Consider the following 14987-nt stretch of genomic DNA (forward strand, 5'->3'; position numbering starts at 1 on the left):
GATCTGATAGCCATCATAATACAATCTAACAAAATTGTTTTGAATGAAGTTAAAGACAACTAAGCACTATTAGAGCCATTGTGTAGAAAAAACTAAATGAACTTTTTGGCCAACCCACTATATATGCTCAGAAAAGCACGTGTAAAGATATTTTTCATTTTAACAGTCTCTCTACGATAGAAACAAGTCATCTTGTTTTCTTTGTTCTACATTCTGAATTGCTTGTAGTGAATAAGGCTGTGTCTTTATATAGAATTGGAAAATAAAAGTCCTCAACCCTGGGGGTAAACTTAACTCTTTGAGGCAGGCTACCTCTGAACAGTGCCAGCTGTGTACATTAGTTAAAAAGGAGTGGGAAGAATTTGTAAGTGTTCATATTTTAATGGAGATAAATTAATTGAACTTGTGAACTATTTTCTTTGTTTGATTAGGTACCAATGCATCTGCATTTGACCAGCTCATCCTTACATTGGCATGGGATAGAGTTGACATTGCCAAAAATCATGTATTTGTTTATGGACAACAGTGGCTGGTATGTTAAAAAAAAAATTACTGTATATATACAATGTAATTACATTAAACTAAGTAATAACAAAATGTTGGAATTGTGACCAAACTTGACATTTTACCAGTCAAGTGCACAATTTACCAAAGTGCAAACTTAGTTTACCTAAACATTTCTACAACATTCATATCCATGTAGGATTTAATAAAATCTATTTGCTTCTTTGGTAAAACCTTGCTTTTTATAGTGTAGAGATCTACGAAAATCCTAGAACTGAAAAAATCTTAGAAATAGTGTTGTAAATGTTGTATGCATCTGTGTTCATCAGCAGGGATAACATCCTGTAATTTTCTTTTGGCGTTCTTGTCTGGTTTTGATATCAGGTTAATGCTGGCCTCATAAAATTAGTTTGGAAAAGTTCCCTTCTGTTTGTTTTTGAAAGAATCTGAGAAGGATTGGTATTAATTATTTGAATGCTTGGTAGAATTCATCAGTGAATCTATCTGCTCCTGGACTTCCGTTTGTTGGGAGGGTTTTTTCTCTCTTTTTTAAGGTTTTATTTATTTTTAGTGAGCAGGGAAGGGAGAAAGAGGGAGAGAAACATTGATGTGAGAGAGGAGCATACATTGGTTGCCTCCCATATGCTCCCTGACCAGGGACTGAACCCACAATCTAGGCATGTGTCCCTGACCTCTGACTGGGAATCTAAACTGATGACCCTTTTCTTTGCGCGCTGACATCCAACTGAGTCAGTCCCACTGGTCAGGGCTCTTGGGAGGTTTTTCACTATTGAGTCAAAGCTGATATACCCTGACGTTGGCTGGTGTGACTTGGTTGGGGTGTTGTCCTGTAACCGAAAGGTTGTTGGTTTGATTCTTAGTCAGGGCACATATCTTAAATTGCAGGTTGATCCCGTGTCTGAGAGCATGCAACCCCCCATCTGGGCACTGATTCCTGGTCCCAGCCTATGTGGGGGACAACCGATCAATGCTTCTCTCTCACATCAGTGTTTTTCTTCCTTCCTCTCTTACTACAAAATACCCAAAAAACCCAAAACCAAACTGATAGCCTGGCAAGTGTGGCTCAGTTAGTTGCAGCATTGCCCTATACACCAAAAGGTGATAGGTTTGTTCCAAGTCATAGCACACACCTGGTTTGTGGGTTTGATCCCCATTCAGGACTCAAATGAAAAGCAGTCAGTCGGTGTTTCTCTCTCACCTCGATGTTTCTCTCTCCCCCCACCCCCACTTTCTCTGAAAGCAATGAAAAAATTTCCTTGGGTGAGGATAAAAAGAACAACCAACCTGATTACTAGCAGTAATCCGTCTGTTCAGCTTTTTTATTTCTTTATGACTCAGTCTTTAGGTTGTGTATTTCTAAGAATTTATCTATTTTTCTTAGTTGCCCTGTTTTGGGGCATATAATTGTTTATAGTAGTCCTGTGTGATCCTTTGTATTTCTGTGGTATCAGTTGTAATAACTCTCCTTTCATGTTATTTATTTGAGTCCTTTCTGTGTTTCTTGGTGAGTTTATTTTTTTCCTTGGTTTGTCAATTTTATCTTTTCAGAGGACCAGTTCTAAGTTTTATTGATCTTTTCTATTGTCTTTTTGGTCTTGGTTTCATTTATTTCTTCTCTAAAGTTTATTTCCTTCCTTCTATTGACTTTGGGCTTTTTTCTTCTTTTTCTAATTTCTGAGGTAGAAAGTTAAGACATTTTGCACTTCTGAGATAGGTATTTATTGCTATGAACTTCTCTCTTAAAACATCTTTTGCTATATCTTACAAATTTTGTTATGCTGTATTTATTTCCATTTTCATTTGTCTCAGTATTTTCTGATTTTTTTGTTTCCGTCTTTGACCCATTGGTTGTTCAGTAGCGTGTTGTTTAACCTCCACAAATTTGTGAAGTTTCCATTTTTCTTTGTGTAATTTACAATTTCATATTATTGTGTTAGGAAAAGATGTTTGATATTATTTCAGTCCTCTTAAATTTATTAAGATTTGTTTAGTGGCCTGGAAAATATTACGTGTTCATTGGGAAGGATGTGTACTCTGTTGCTTTTGAATGGTATGTTTTGTATGTACCTGTTAAGGCCTGCTAGTCTAATGTGCCATTAAAAGCCACTACTTCCTTATTGATTTTTTTTTTTTTTTTTTTGGTCTGGATAAGCTCTCCATTGATGTAAGTGGGCTGTTAAAGTTCCCTTCTCTTGTACTGCTGTTTCTCTCTTTGGGTCTATTAATATTTGCTTTATATATTTAGGTGCTCCCTATTTAGGGTGCATAAATTTACAGATGTTATATCCTATTGTTGGATGGACTACTTTATCACTATTACTGCCCATCTTTGCCTCTTTTTAAAAATTATATTTCATTGATTATGGTATTACAGTTATCCTGATGTTTTCTGCCTTTGCCCCCCTACACCCGGTGTCCCCTACTCCCTCAGGCAATCCCCCCAACATTGTTCATGTCCATGGATCATGCATGTAAAGTTCTTCGGCTACTCCATTTCCTATACTGGACTTTACATCTCATGGCTACTCTGTAACTACTTATGTGTACTTCGTAATCCCCTCACCTCTTCACCCATTCTTCTACTCCCTCTTCCCCTCTGACAGTCTTCTGGTAACTAGCTTCTTTTCTCTTGCTTTTAAGAATCTCTCTTTATCTTTAACCTTTGGCCTTTTACTAATGATGTGTCTTGGAGGAGGCCTCTATGCGTCCATCATAATTGGGACTCTGCACTTCCTGAACTTGCGTGTCTATTTCCTTCACCAAATTAAGGAAGTTTTTCACTATTTTGTCAGATAGATTTCCAATTTCTTGGTCTTTCTCTTCTCCTTCTGGCACCCATATGAAGCAAATGTTGGACCTCTTAAAGATGTCCCAGAGGCTGTTTACTATCTTCATTTTTTTTGGATTCTTTTCTTCTTGTTCTTTGTGGTGGTTTTTTGCTTCCTTACATTCCAAATCATTGATTTGAATCTCAGCTTCATTTATTCTACTGTTGTTTCCCTGTAAATTGTTCTCTATATCAATTACTGTATCCTTCATTTCTAACTGGGTCTTTTTTATGCTGTTGAGGTCCTCACTAAGTTCCTTGAGCTCCTTATAACCAGTGTTTTGAATTCCGTATCTGTTAGATTGCTTATCTCCATTTTGTTTAGCTCTGTTTCTGGAGTTTTGATCTGCTCTTTCATTTGGGCCATGTTTCTCTTTCTCCTCCTTTTGGCAGCCTCTTCGTGTTTGTTTCTATTTATTAGGTAGAGCTGCTGTGACTTTCTGTCTTGGTAGCAGGGCCTAATAGACTAGGTATCCTGTTGGGTCCAGTGGCACAGCCTCCCCATTATCCATGCTTTGTACTCAAGGTGTACCCTTCGTGTGGGCTGTGTACACCCTCCTCTTGTAGTACACCCTCCCCATTATCCATGCTTTGTACTCAAGGTGTACCCTTCGTGTGGGCTGTGTACACCCTCCTCTTGTAGTTGAGCCTGATTGCTGTTGGCGGGTCAGTGGAAGGGATTTACCCGGGCCAGTCAGCTGCAAGGAATGGCTGTGACCAAAGACCGCCAGCCTCTGCCCTCCATGGAGAATCAGCTGTGGCAGGGGCACGGTGGTGGTGCTCCGATGTGGACCATAGCTGCCCACTGATTGTGCAGGCTCTGGGGTTTCCTGAGTGAGGCCAGCCTAGGTCAGCCCGGATCCTGCCTAGGTTATAAAGCAACCTGAGATGGCTGCTATTTATGCTGGGCTTGGCCATCTTTTTCTATTATTACAGTCTGTCTTTGAAAGTCTGTTTTGTTTGATATAAGTGTGGGCACTCCAGCTTTTTAAAATTAATCCATTTGCAGATGCCTCCTTAGCGCAGTAGGCAGCGCGTCAGTCTCATAAAATTACCCATTTGCATGGAATATCTTTTTCCATCCCTTTACTTCCAGTCTGTGTATGTTTACACTTAAAGTGATTCTCTTGTAGGCAGCATATAGATGGGTTTTGTTTTTATCCATTCAGCCACCCTATGTTTGTTGTTTAGAGCATTTATTTCATTTATATTTAAAGTAATTATTGATAGGTATGTACATATTGCCATTTTACTAATTGTTTTCCAGCTGTTTTTGTAACTCCTCTCTGTTTCTTTCTTCTCTTGCTCTTTTCCTTTGTGGTTTGATGACTTTCATTAATGATATATCCTTTTCTCTCTACCTTTTGTCTGTTAACTATGGTTTTATTGCTTTGTGGTTACCATGAGGCTTACATGTAATAGCTTGTAACTGTAGTAGCCCATTTTAAGTTTATAACAACTGAAGTTTGATCTTATTCGAAAGCACAACATTTTTAATCCCCGTGACTTGTTACATTTTTCACATTTTAGTTCTTTTTATCTTATATATTTCTTAATTATTATAATCATAGTTATTTTTACTACTTTGGTCTTTATCCTTCGTACTACCTTTATAGGTGATTAGTATACTACCTTTACTTTTACTTTTTAATCCACTGTCTTTACTTTTACCTTTCCAGTGAGATTTGTTCTGTCATATGTTAATGTTTTCTTATTACTACCGAGCACCCTTTCTTTTCAACTTAATAAAATCCCTTTAATATTTCTTGGAAGGTGGTTTAGTGGTAATGAACTCCTTTAGCTTTTTCCCTCTGGAAAATGTGTTATCTCTCCTTCAATCCTGACCGATAACTTTTCCAAGTAAATAATGATTAGTTAGAAGATATCTCCTTTAGCACTTTAAATATACCATGCACTTCCTTCTGGCCTGCAAAGTTTTTGCTGAAAAATCTGCTCATAGCCTTATGGAAAGTCCATGTGTGTAACAAGTTGTTTTTCTTTGGCTGCTTTTAATATTCTCTCCTTTTCTTTAACTTTGACATTTTAACTATGTGTCTTGGTATGATTGCTGGGTTGGGGGGGGGGGGGCATTACCTTAATTTGGAACTTTCTGAACTTCCTGGACCTGATGTGTTTCCTTTCCCCGATTAGGGAAGTTTTCTGCTACTATTTCCTCAAGTAAGATTTTTGCCCTTTTCTCTCCCTATTTCCTTTCTGGAGGCCCTATAGTAGAATGTTAATTCATTTGGTGTTGTCACATAAGTCAGTTAAGTTATCTTCACTGTTTTTTCATTCTTTTTTCCTTTTTGCTGCTCTGATTGGGTCTGTGCCGCTACTCTGTTGTTGAGTTCACTGATCTTTTGTTCTGATGAATCTTGCCTTCTAATGAAGCCTTCTGGTGTAATTTATTTTAGGCCTGTGACTTATATTTGTATGTTCTTATATTTTCCATATCTTTTTTGAAGTTCTCATTGTGTTTATTCATTCTTCTTCCCAGTTCAGCAGCAGCTTTATGACCATTAATTTGAACTCTTTATCAACTATTTTATTTTTATTCATTCCATAAAGATTTTTTTTGTGAAGTTTTAGCTTGTTCTTTCATCAACAATATATTTGTCTGTTTTTTTCTTTTTTGCTTGACTCTCTTTATTGGTTTCTATATAGTACATGAAACAACTACCTCTGTCAGTCTTGAAGTAATGGCCTTGTTTAGGAGATGAAACTTGTCATTTAACTGTGCCTTAGCTCTTTGTTGTCACTCAAACCTTTTTGTTTGTCCAAGCAGACTATTATATTTTTAATAACTCCCAGTAGTAGAGGCTGTGCCAAGACTTGTCAGTGCCCTTAAAGGGAATATCTCAACACCTTGAATCAGACTCATTGAAAGCCAAACTCTTAGGCAGCAGTTTTAAAATATTCTCAACCGAATATTAGGAAGCCATATTCAACACTGCATTGAAAGGACGGTTACTACAGTCAAGTTAGATTTATTTCAGAGATGCAAGGATCATTTAACATCCACAAATCAGCAATGTAATACACTGAATTAACAAAATGAAGGTTAAAAAAAAAATGATCATCTCAATACATACAGGTAAGCATTTGATAGACTTCAACACCATTTATGAAAAAACTCAACAAAGTGGCTATAGAGGGAACATACTTCAAAGTAATGAAGGTCATGTATGGCAGGCCCACAGGTAATATCATACTCAATGGTGAAAAGCTGACAGCTTTTTTCCTAATATCAGGAACAAGGATGCCCACTCTCACCACTTTTATTCAACATATTATTGGAAGTCCTATCCAGAACATTTAGGCAAGAAAAAGAAAAACACAGTATTGAAATTGCAAATGAAGAAATTGAATAGTGACAAAAAATTGTCACTGTTTGCAGGTGACATATTATATATGAAAAACCTTAAAAACTCCATCCAAAAAAATGTTAGAACTAGTAAACAAATTTAGTAAATTTGTAGGATACAAAGTCAATACATAAAAGTCTTTTGTGTTTCTTTGCACTAATCTTGAACTATCAGAAAGAGAAATTAAGAAAATCCCATTTAAATTCTGACCAGTGTGGCTCAGTTGGTTGGGCATCTTCCCATAAAGCAAAAAGTCACTGGTTCAATTACTGGTTAGGGCACATGCCTGGGTTGTGGGTTTGGTCTGGTCAGGCGTGTGCAAGAGGCAACAAATCAGTGTTTCTCTCTCACATTGCTGTTTCTCTACCTCTTTTTCTCTCTCCCTTCCCTCTTTCCAAAAATAAATAAAATCTTTAAAAAAAAGAAAGAAAATCCTATTTACACTGACATCAAAAAGAAGAAAATACCTAAGAACAAATTTAACCAAGGAGGTATAAGACCTGTGTATTGAAAGCTAAAATAAATTAATGAATGAAATTGAAGAAAACACAAAAGGAAAGATAATCTGTGCTCATGGATTAGAAGAATCAATATTATTAAAATATCCACAATAGCCAAAGCAGTGTAAAGATTCAGTGCAATACTTATCAAAATTCCAGTGGTATTTTTCACAGAAATATAACAAATAACCCCAAAATTTGTGTGAAAAGACAAAAGACCCCCAGATAGCCAAAGCAATGTTGAATAAGGACAAAGCTCAAGGTACCATGCTCCCCAGTTTCTAACTATATTACAAATCTGTGGTAATTAAAACATGATGGTATTGATATGAAACAGACACATAGATAAATTAAACAGATTAGAGAATCCAGAAATAAACCCATGCATACATAATTTATGACAATGAGCCAGGCACCTACCATGGAGTAAGAACAGCCTTGTCAATAAATGGCATTGGGAAAACTGACAGCAACCTGTCAAAAGAATGAAGCTTGACCATCATCTTTTATCCCACACAAAAATTAACTGAAAATGGATTAAAGACTTGAACCTAAGTCCTGAAACCAGAAACTCCTATAAGAAAACATAGGGAATAAGCTCCTTGGCATAATTTTTGGCAATACTGTTTTTCATCTGACAGCAATGTAAAAGCCACAAAAGCAAAAATAAAACAATGAGACTCAATCAAACTAAAAAACTTCTGCACCACAATGGAAACAATCAACAAAATGAAAAGGCAGCCTACTGAATGGGAGAAAATATATGCACTTCATATATTTTTAAGGGGTTAATATTAAGAAACAGAACACATTTAATTTAAAAATGAGAAGAGTCCTAGCCAGTGTGGGTCAGTTGGTTGGAGTGTTGTCCTATAGACCAAAGGGCTGCAGATTCAAATCCTGGTCAGTGCACATGCCTGGACTACAGGTTTGGTCCCCAGTCAGTGTGCGTATGGGAGGCAACCAATAGATGTTTCTCTCCCGCATTGATATTTCCCTATCTCTCCTCACCTCCCTCTCTCTGAATTCATAAGCATGTCCTTAGGTGAGGATAAAAAAAAATAAAAATGAGCAGTAGATCTGAATAGAGATTTTTTCAAAGAAGACATATTAATGGCCAGCAGCCACATGAAAATGTGCTTAATATCATTAATCTTTTAGGAAATGCAAATCAAAACCACAAATGAGATATCATTTCACACCTGTTAGAGTGATTGTTATAAAAAGACAAGAAATGAGAAGTGTTGGTGAAGATGTGGAAAAAAGAAGAACCCTTGTGCACTGCAGATGGGAATGTAAATTGGGGTAGCCACTATGGAAGCAGTATGGAGGTTCCTCAAAAAATTATAAGTAGAACTACGATATGATCCAGCAATTCCAGTTCTGGGTATTTATCTGAAGAAATTGAAAATAGTAACTTTAAAAGATATATACACCTGTGTGTTTATTGCAGCATTATTTACAGTAGCCAAGATACAGAAATAACCTGTGTCATTGATGGATGAACGGATAAAGCAGTGGTAACACACACACCTGTAGGGTGTTATGTTAAATGAAATAAGTCAGACTCAGAAAAATAAAAATACCAGATGATCTCTCTTGTATATGAAATTAAAAAAAACAATACCATACCAAGCTCATAAATAGAATAGATTGATAGTTTCCAGAGGCAGAGTTAGGGGGTGGAAGAAACGGGTGAAGGTGGTTAGGGTAAAAAAAAAAAAAGAAAAAGTAGTGCTCTATGTACAAGAGAACTGATGACAGCGTTCTTTTGGATGTTTAGATAAGTTCCTTCTGCAGTCTTTCCAATCTTACTGAATGGCACCAACCTTTTCCCAGTCTTAGTCAAAGAAACATTAAGGTGATTTTTTATTTTCTTCCTTCTTATATATTACAGTGCAATTTCATTTGTAAACCTTTTCAGATTTACATTCAAAATACCCAGTTTTATTCTGGTCCAGTGTACTATTCTGTACTTTTTCTGTATTGTTTTAGTAGTATCATGTATGGTTTCCTTACTCCCATTTTTCCTCTCCTTTTACAGACAGAAGTTGGATAATACGACATTTACACAGCACAATCCAGAGAGGGCCCTTATGATGGCTTACAAGGCTTTATGTTTGTCCCATTACTACTTCTGTTACCTTACATGTTATCACTTATCCCCTTGCTCTCTTCTATGTAACCACATTGGCCTTCTTGTTGTTCTTAGAACATAGTAAGAATGTTCCTGTTTCAAGCCTTTATACTTGGCCGTTTTCTCTGTCTGGAACATTCCCCTAGATAAATTGCTGGACTTCTTTCCTGTTTTCTTTCTGACTTCCAACCAAATGTTTCCTCCATACTTTGGCTTTTATTATTCATTCTATCTTAATAGCCGCCCTCTGTGACAGCATTTCCATTATTCTTCCATTTTTTTCTCTTTAGCATCTATCACCCTGTGATGATAGACAAAACAAAAGTGATTTATAATAAAAGTAGATTTTTCAATATGCAGATGCTCAAGAATGGCAACATGTAAAAGACATAATAAGTAATCAGATGCTTGCACCTGTTGATAGACTCAGTATAAATTGTGCAATTGTGAGTGCAGACTAATAAAGGAATGTTATTAATAATTTAAATTCCATGGGAGCAGGAAACTACTCTTTACAAGGACAGGACAAGGAAAAAGCAGAGAGAGGACCAAGTGGGCAGTAGAGTAAAAGTTTTTAATACTAGGATAAATAATAAGAAATAGAATTTGTATGTGATAAGAGAAATAAGGAAATAATATTAACTAAACTAGGAATAACATACCATGATAAATTACAGGCTGTTGATATGAGAAAACGAATAAGTATTATATTCTTACAAATCAGTTGCATTTTATATTTAAGTGCAATGTTAAAATATTTTCCTTGTTATGATATAGAACTGAGTGGTGAAAATAACACAAAAAAACTTATCTTCCATCTTGAAATACTGCCATGTATAAGACCTGCATTTATTCTATATATTAAAAAGATCATGGAGACCATATCCTTTGCTAAGTGATGGGAATAGAGGATACATTGGAAAAATAAATAGTAATAGAGGTTGCTATAGTAGTTGTATGATAAGTTTCTGAAGACAGAATAAGATGAAAAGCAGCAGGTTAAAAAAAACACACAATGATTTTGGCATTGATTTTCACGACAGAGTTTTTAAAATCATGTGATACCAAATAAAATATACAGAAGCAATAATATGAGATTTTAAATCAATGTATTATTAATATATTTAGTATTATCAATATATTATTAATAGAATGTCAATATACTTAATATAAATATATTAATGACATTCTGTTAATGTAACCTTTATTAGTGAATGATTTCACTAAATCCCTATATATGTGTCTTCATTAATTTAATAATATTTGATTCAGAGTCTGTTGAAGTCTGTAAAAGAGTCTCTAAAAACTAATAAGACACAGCTACAAATGCTGACTGATAAATATGTGTTATTAAACTTAACTGGCACAGGTTGTATTGCTGTTAAGAGATTTTTCTCTAATGGTGAATATTTTCAGTTAAAGTACTAAAGAAAGCTAAGTACAATCTTGTCTAACTTATATTGTAGTTGTATTTTTGGAAAGTTCATTGTAGAACAAATCATGATAGAGTACTTTTTGTTTATATGTAAAGCAATATCACTGGATTTTCATTTGTGAGCATCTAACTGGATAACATAGAAAGTTGAGTGAAATGTGGGACAGTTCGTTTGTGAGATTGGTTGGCATATTGTATTGGTTTCTAGTATCATTTGACCCTTACCCATTAAACGTTAGTAATGATCCTGTTGATGATCAATGAAATGACCTCTCCAATTTCCAGAAAACCTTTTCTAGATATTGAGAATCATTGCTCTTAAGGTAATTTTTTTCCCCCACTTTTAGTTGATGATACATCTCTTCCTCTCAATCCATGTCACACCTGCTCTCCTACAAAGTAGTTTTTATGGAATATTCTTTGGGCAGTGCTACTCTAGAGATGTCTTTTCATCTGTTCTATTTATACATTAACTTCTAGCTTTTTACTATTTTGCATCTGTTAAATTTTGTTCAAAAACTGCTCAGAGTCAAACCGATCCTAAGAGCTTGCATTTAGAACTGTATAATTACAATGTGTGAAACATATTTATTAAGTGGGATGTTCTTTTAGGTTGGATCTTTGGAACAAGCTATGCTTGATGCTCTTGTAATGGATAGAGTTGCCTTTGTAAAACTTCTTATTGAAAATGGAGTAAGCATGCATAAATTCCTTACCATTCCCAGACTAGAAGAACTTTACAACACTGTAAGTATATGTTAAAATTCTTTGTTAACTAACAAGTTTTACCATCTTTGAAAAATGTTGTTTTACTTGAAGGTATTTAATCCTTTTGCTAAAAACCTTTAGTTAATGTCTTGCTGGATTACATGGAAAAAGACAACTAGTCTTAGATGGATTGGTTATATGATAGGTAGAAGCTCTTTCCTTGTTTCTGGGGATCTTGTCTTTTTTCTTGGTGATCATTTACACCAAATTTCTTTTGACTTCTTTGCCTGATGGAGAAATTACACACTACTCTTTCTTTTCTCCTTTTTGTTTTTTTACATTTGTGATTTCACCTTGTGGTGCCCCCCTTTTAGCTTACATACTATTACTTACTATTCTAAAAAGCTCCTGAAAAGTAATTATTCCCTTCACAAAGCCTTTCTTATTTCATTTCAGATTTCATGTTACTAGCATTGGAGAGGGTACATACTGTGCTGCTTATTGGTTTCCATGTTACCCATATGAATTTAATTAAACTACACTTTGAGGAACACAGTGACTAAATCCTAGCTTACTAAGTTTGACTTCTCTGAAAAGCCATTTATTCATCAGTTTCAACCTATTTATCACCTCCTTTTCATTCCTAATGCCTTTTTACTACTCAGTCATTTATAGTCTATATTACTTTTGTAATCAGTCTCCTTGTCTAGTCTTTATTCACATCAATTCTTTAAACTAATTATTCTTTCAGTCACATATTTTTACCATATCTTTTCCCAGTTTAAAAACCTTTGATGGCTCCTCAGTATATATAGAATAATACCCAGACCATTAGCTTGATGTGCAAACTTCTCCAGCTTTATAGACTTTGAAAATTTGCCCCAGCTATCTCTCTCATTTGGCCTTTTTATTCTGACCTCACTCCCTTATACTAGATATTTCAACTACATTGTCCACCTACCATTTCCCCCAAATAAAATTTAAAAAAAAAAAATCATTTGATGTTTGTACAGTGCTGATCATGTTTTTCTTCCACTTAACCACCATTTGCTAGAATTTATTCAGTGTTTAAAACTTCGTTCCAATGCTTTGCCATTGCCTTCAGGAAGCCCAGTAACATTGTCAGTTAAGGACAGTGAGATCTTTCCCTGTGGATTGTAAATTACTTTTGACTGGGGATTATATCTCTATTTTCCCTCATTTTTTTCCTTAAATAGTGTCTAGCACAGTTACATTGAACTATTGTATTTTACTGCCTCTAGTGAACAGACATAAAATTTAAAAGGATTATTCATCATGTTGAAGTAAGATTTATCCCTGAAGTATAAAGCAAATATAAAACAATAAAAATAGCCCTGGCTGATACGGCTCAATGGATTGAGTGCCTGCCTGTGAACCAAAAGGCCACAGGTTCAATTCCCAGTCAGGGCACATGCCTGGGTTATGGGCCGGGTTCCCCAGTTGGGGGCATTTGAGAGGCAACCATTTGATGTATCTCTCATATATTGCTCTTTCTCTCCCTCTCATTCTCCCTCCCTGACCTCTAAGAAGTAAATAAAATCTTTTCTAAAAAAAAAAAAGAATAAAACAATAAAAATAAAAATTGGGAGAACCAAGATAGCAGAGGAGTAAGTGGAAGCTACACTAACCTCTTCCCATGGCCAATCTGGAATTATAATTAAATTGCAGAGAAATCTCATCCTGAATAACCAACTGAACTCTAGCTGGAGAGAAGAATCATAACCAAGGACAGACAGAAGAAACCAGTTCATCACAACGAGACTAGTAGGGAGTGTGGAGGAGTCCGGAGAGAGCTGGCTGGCTCCCACAGTGGCAGCAGAAGTTCGAGAGGAATATTTCAGCCACCAGGGGCTTCCCCGAGAATTGTGGCGTCTAAACGCCAAACGGGGCTCCCTAGCTTATAGCATCAGAGCCAGAAAGGAACCCAGACAACATCACGCTGTGGAAAAGCAGCAGGGTTTCTGTCTGCCAGGGAGAGATGGCTGGAGATACAGAGAGCCTCTTAAAGGGCCAACACACAAAATTTCATTTGTAGCCATTTACCCTGGGCTCCAGCAGAGGGAGGAAAGGGTGGACTACAGATATTTGAGAGCCTGGGATTGGTAATTCTAGGGAGAGAGCTGAAGGACTAGCTGCCAGGATCCTTGTACTGGGTCATTCCCCATACTCTAGAAGCCATCATTCTTGGACAGAGGACTCCCCACCAAATGGCATCAGCGTGGGAGAAGCATTAGCCCTGCCTTCAGGAATTACTCTGACCCACCCTGTGGTGCCTAAGCCAAGCCGCTGGTTTCAGCTTGAGGCTATAATCACTGATCAGTTTAACAACTAAGTCAGAAAATACAAAGAAGCAATCAAATTGGGAAGACAAAGAAACAGAACCCAAGTCAAAAAACAAGATAATTCTCCAGAAGAACTAGATGAAATGAAGGCAACTAATTTATCAGATAATGAGTTTAGAGTAATGATTATGAGGATACTACACAGCGAAGACAAAGAAACTGTAGAAAAGGACCATTCAGAAATAAAGGATACAATATCTGAAATAAATAATGCACTGGAAGAAATAAACAGTACATTAGGTGAAGCAGGGGATCAAATCAGTGATTTGGAAGACAAGGTAGAAAAAAACATCCGGGTAGAAAATCAAAACGGAAAGAGAACTTTAAAAAATAAGGAGAGCTTAAGAAAAATTTTGGACATCATGAAGCGTAACAACCTCTGCATCATGGAAATAACAGAAGTGAATGAGCAAGGGGTTAAGAACAAATTTGAAGAAATACTGAAAACCCCTCTAAGCTGGTGAAGGAAAACAGACGTACAAGACCAGGAAGCTCAGAGTCCCAAACAAGCTGGACCTAAAGAGACCTACACCAAGACACATCATAAAATGACAAGGCTTAAAGACAATGAGAGAATCCTAAAAGCTTCAAGAGAAAAGCAAGTAGTTAGTTACTTACAAGGGAGCACCAATTAGACGGTCATCTGATTTCTCTTTCAACAGAAACAATTCAGGCCAGGAAGGAGTGGTGTGAAATATTCAAGGTGAAGAAAAGCTACAAGGAAGGCTACTTTACCCAGCAAGGCTATCATTTATAATTGAAGGAGAAATAAGGAGCTTCCCAGACAAGAAAAAGAGAAAGGACTTTGTTAACACAAAACCAGTACTGCAACAAATGTTAAAAGGCTTGCTTTAAGAAGGAGAAGAGAAAGGAAAGGAAAAAACAGAGGAAAACAGTTAAAAAATAAAATGGCACTAAACACGTATCTATCAGTAGTTACTTTAAATGTAAATGACTTAAATTATCTTATCAAAAGACATAGGGTAGCTGAATGGATAAGAAAACAAGACAAATATATATGCTGTCTTCAACAGATTCACCTCAGATGGAAAGACACACAGACTAAAGGTAAAGAGATGGAAAAAGATATTTCATGCAAATGAAAAAGAAAATATAGCTGGGTTAAC

The 14987-nt window shown here is 36.1% G+C and overlaps 1 protein-coding gene across 2 annotated transcripts in view; it reads left to right on the top strand.

The window, feature by feature from the left end:
- Window positions 1–14987, top strand: part of TRPM7 (transient receptor potential cation channel subfamily M member 7) — a 115468-nt gene that overhangs the window by 47958 nt on the left and 52523 nt on the right. For both annotated transcript variants that reach the window (XM_054565434.1, XM_054565435.1), the window contains exons 11-12: window positions 432–532; window positions 11402–11536. In XM_054565434.1, the coding sequence (XP_054421409.1) occupies window positions 432–532; window positions 11402–11536 (236 nt within the window). The remainder of the gene's footprint in view (window positions 1–431; window positions 533–11401; window positions 11537–14987) is intronic.

Source organism: Pteronotus mesoamericanus, unplaced genomic scaffold (genome assembly GCF_021234165.1).
Source record: "Pteronotus mesoamericanus isolate MK-2021 breed Mesoamerican mustached bat unplaced genomic scaffold, CSHL_Meso_final contig_164, whole genome shotgun sequence".
NCBI lineage: Eukaryota > Metazoa > Chordata > Mammalia > Chiroptera > Mormoopidae > Pteronotus > Pteronotus mesoamericanus.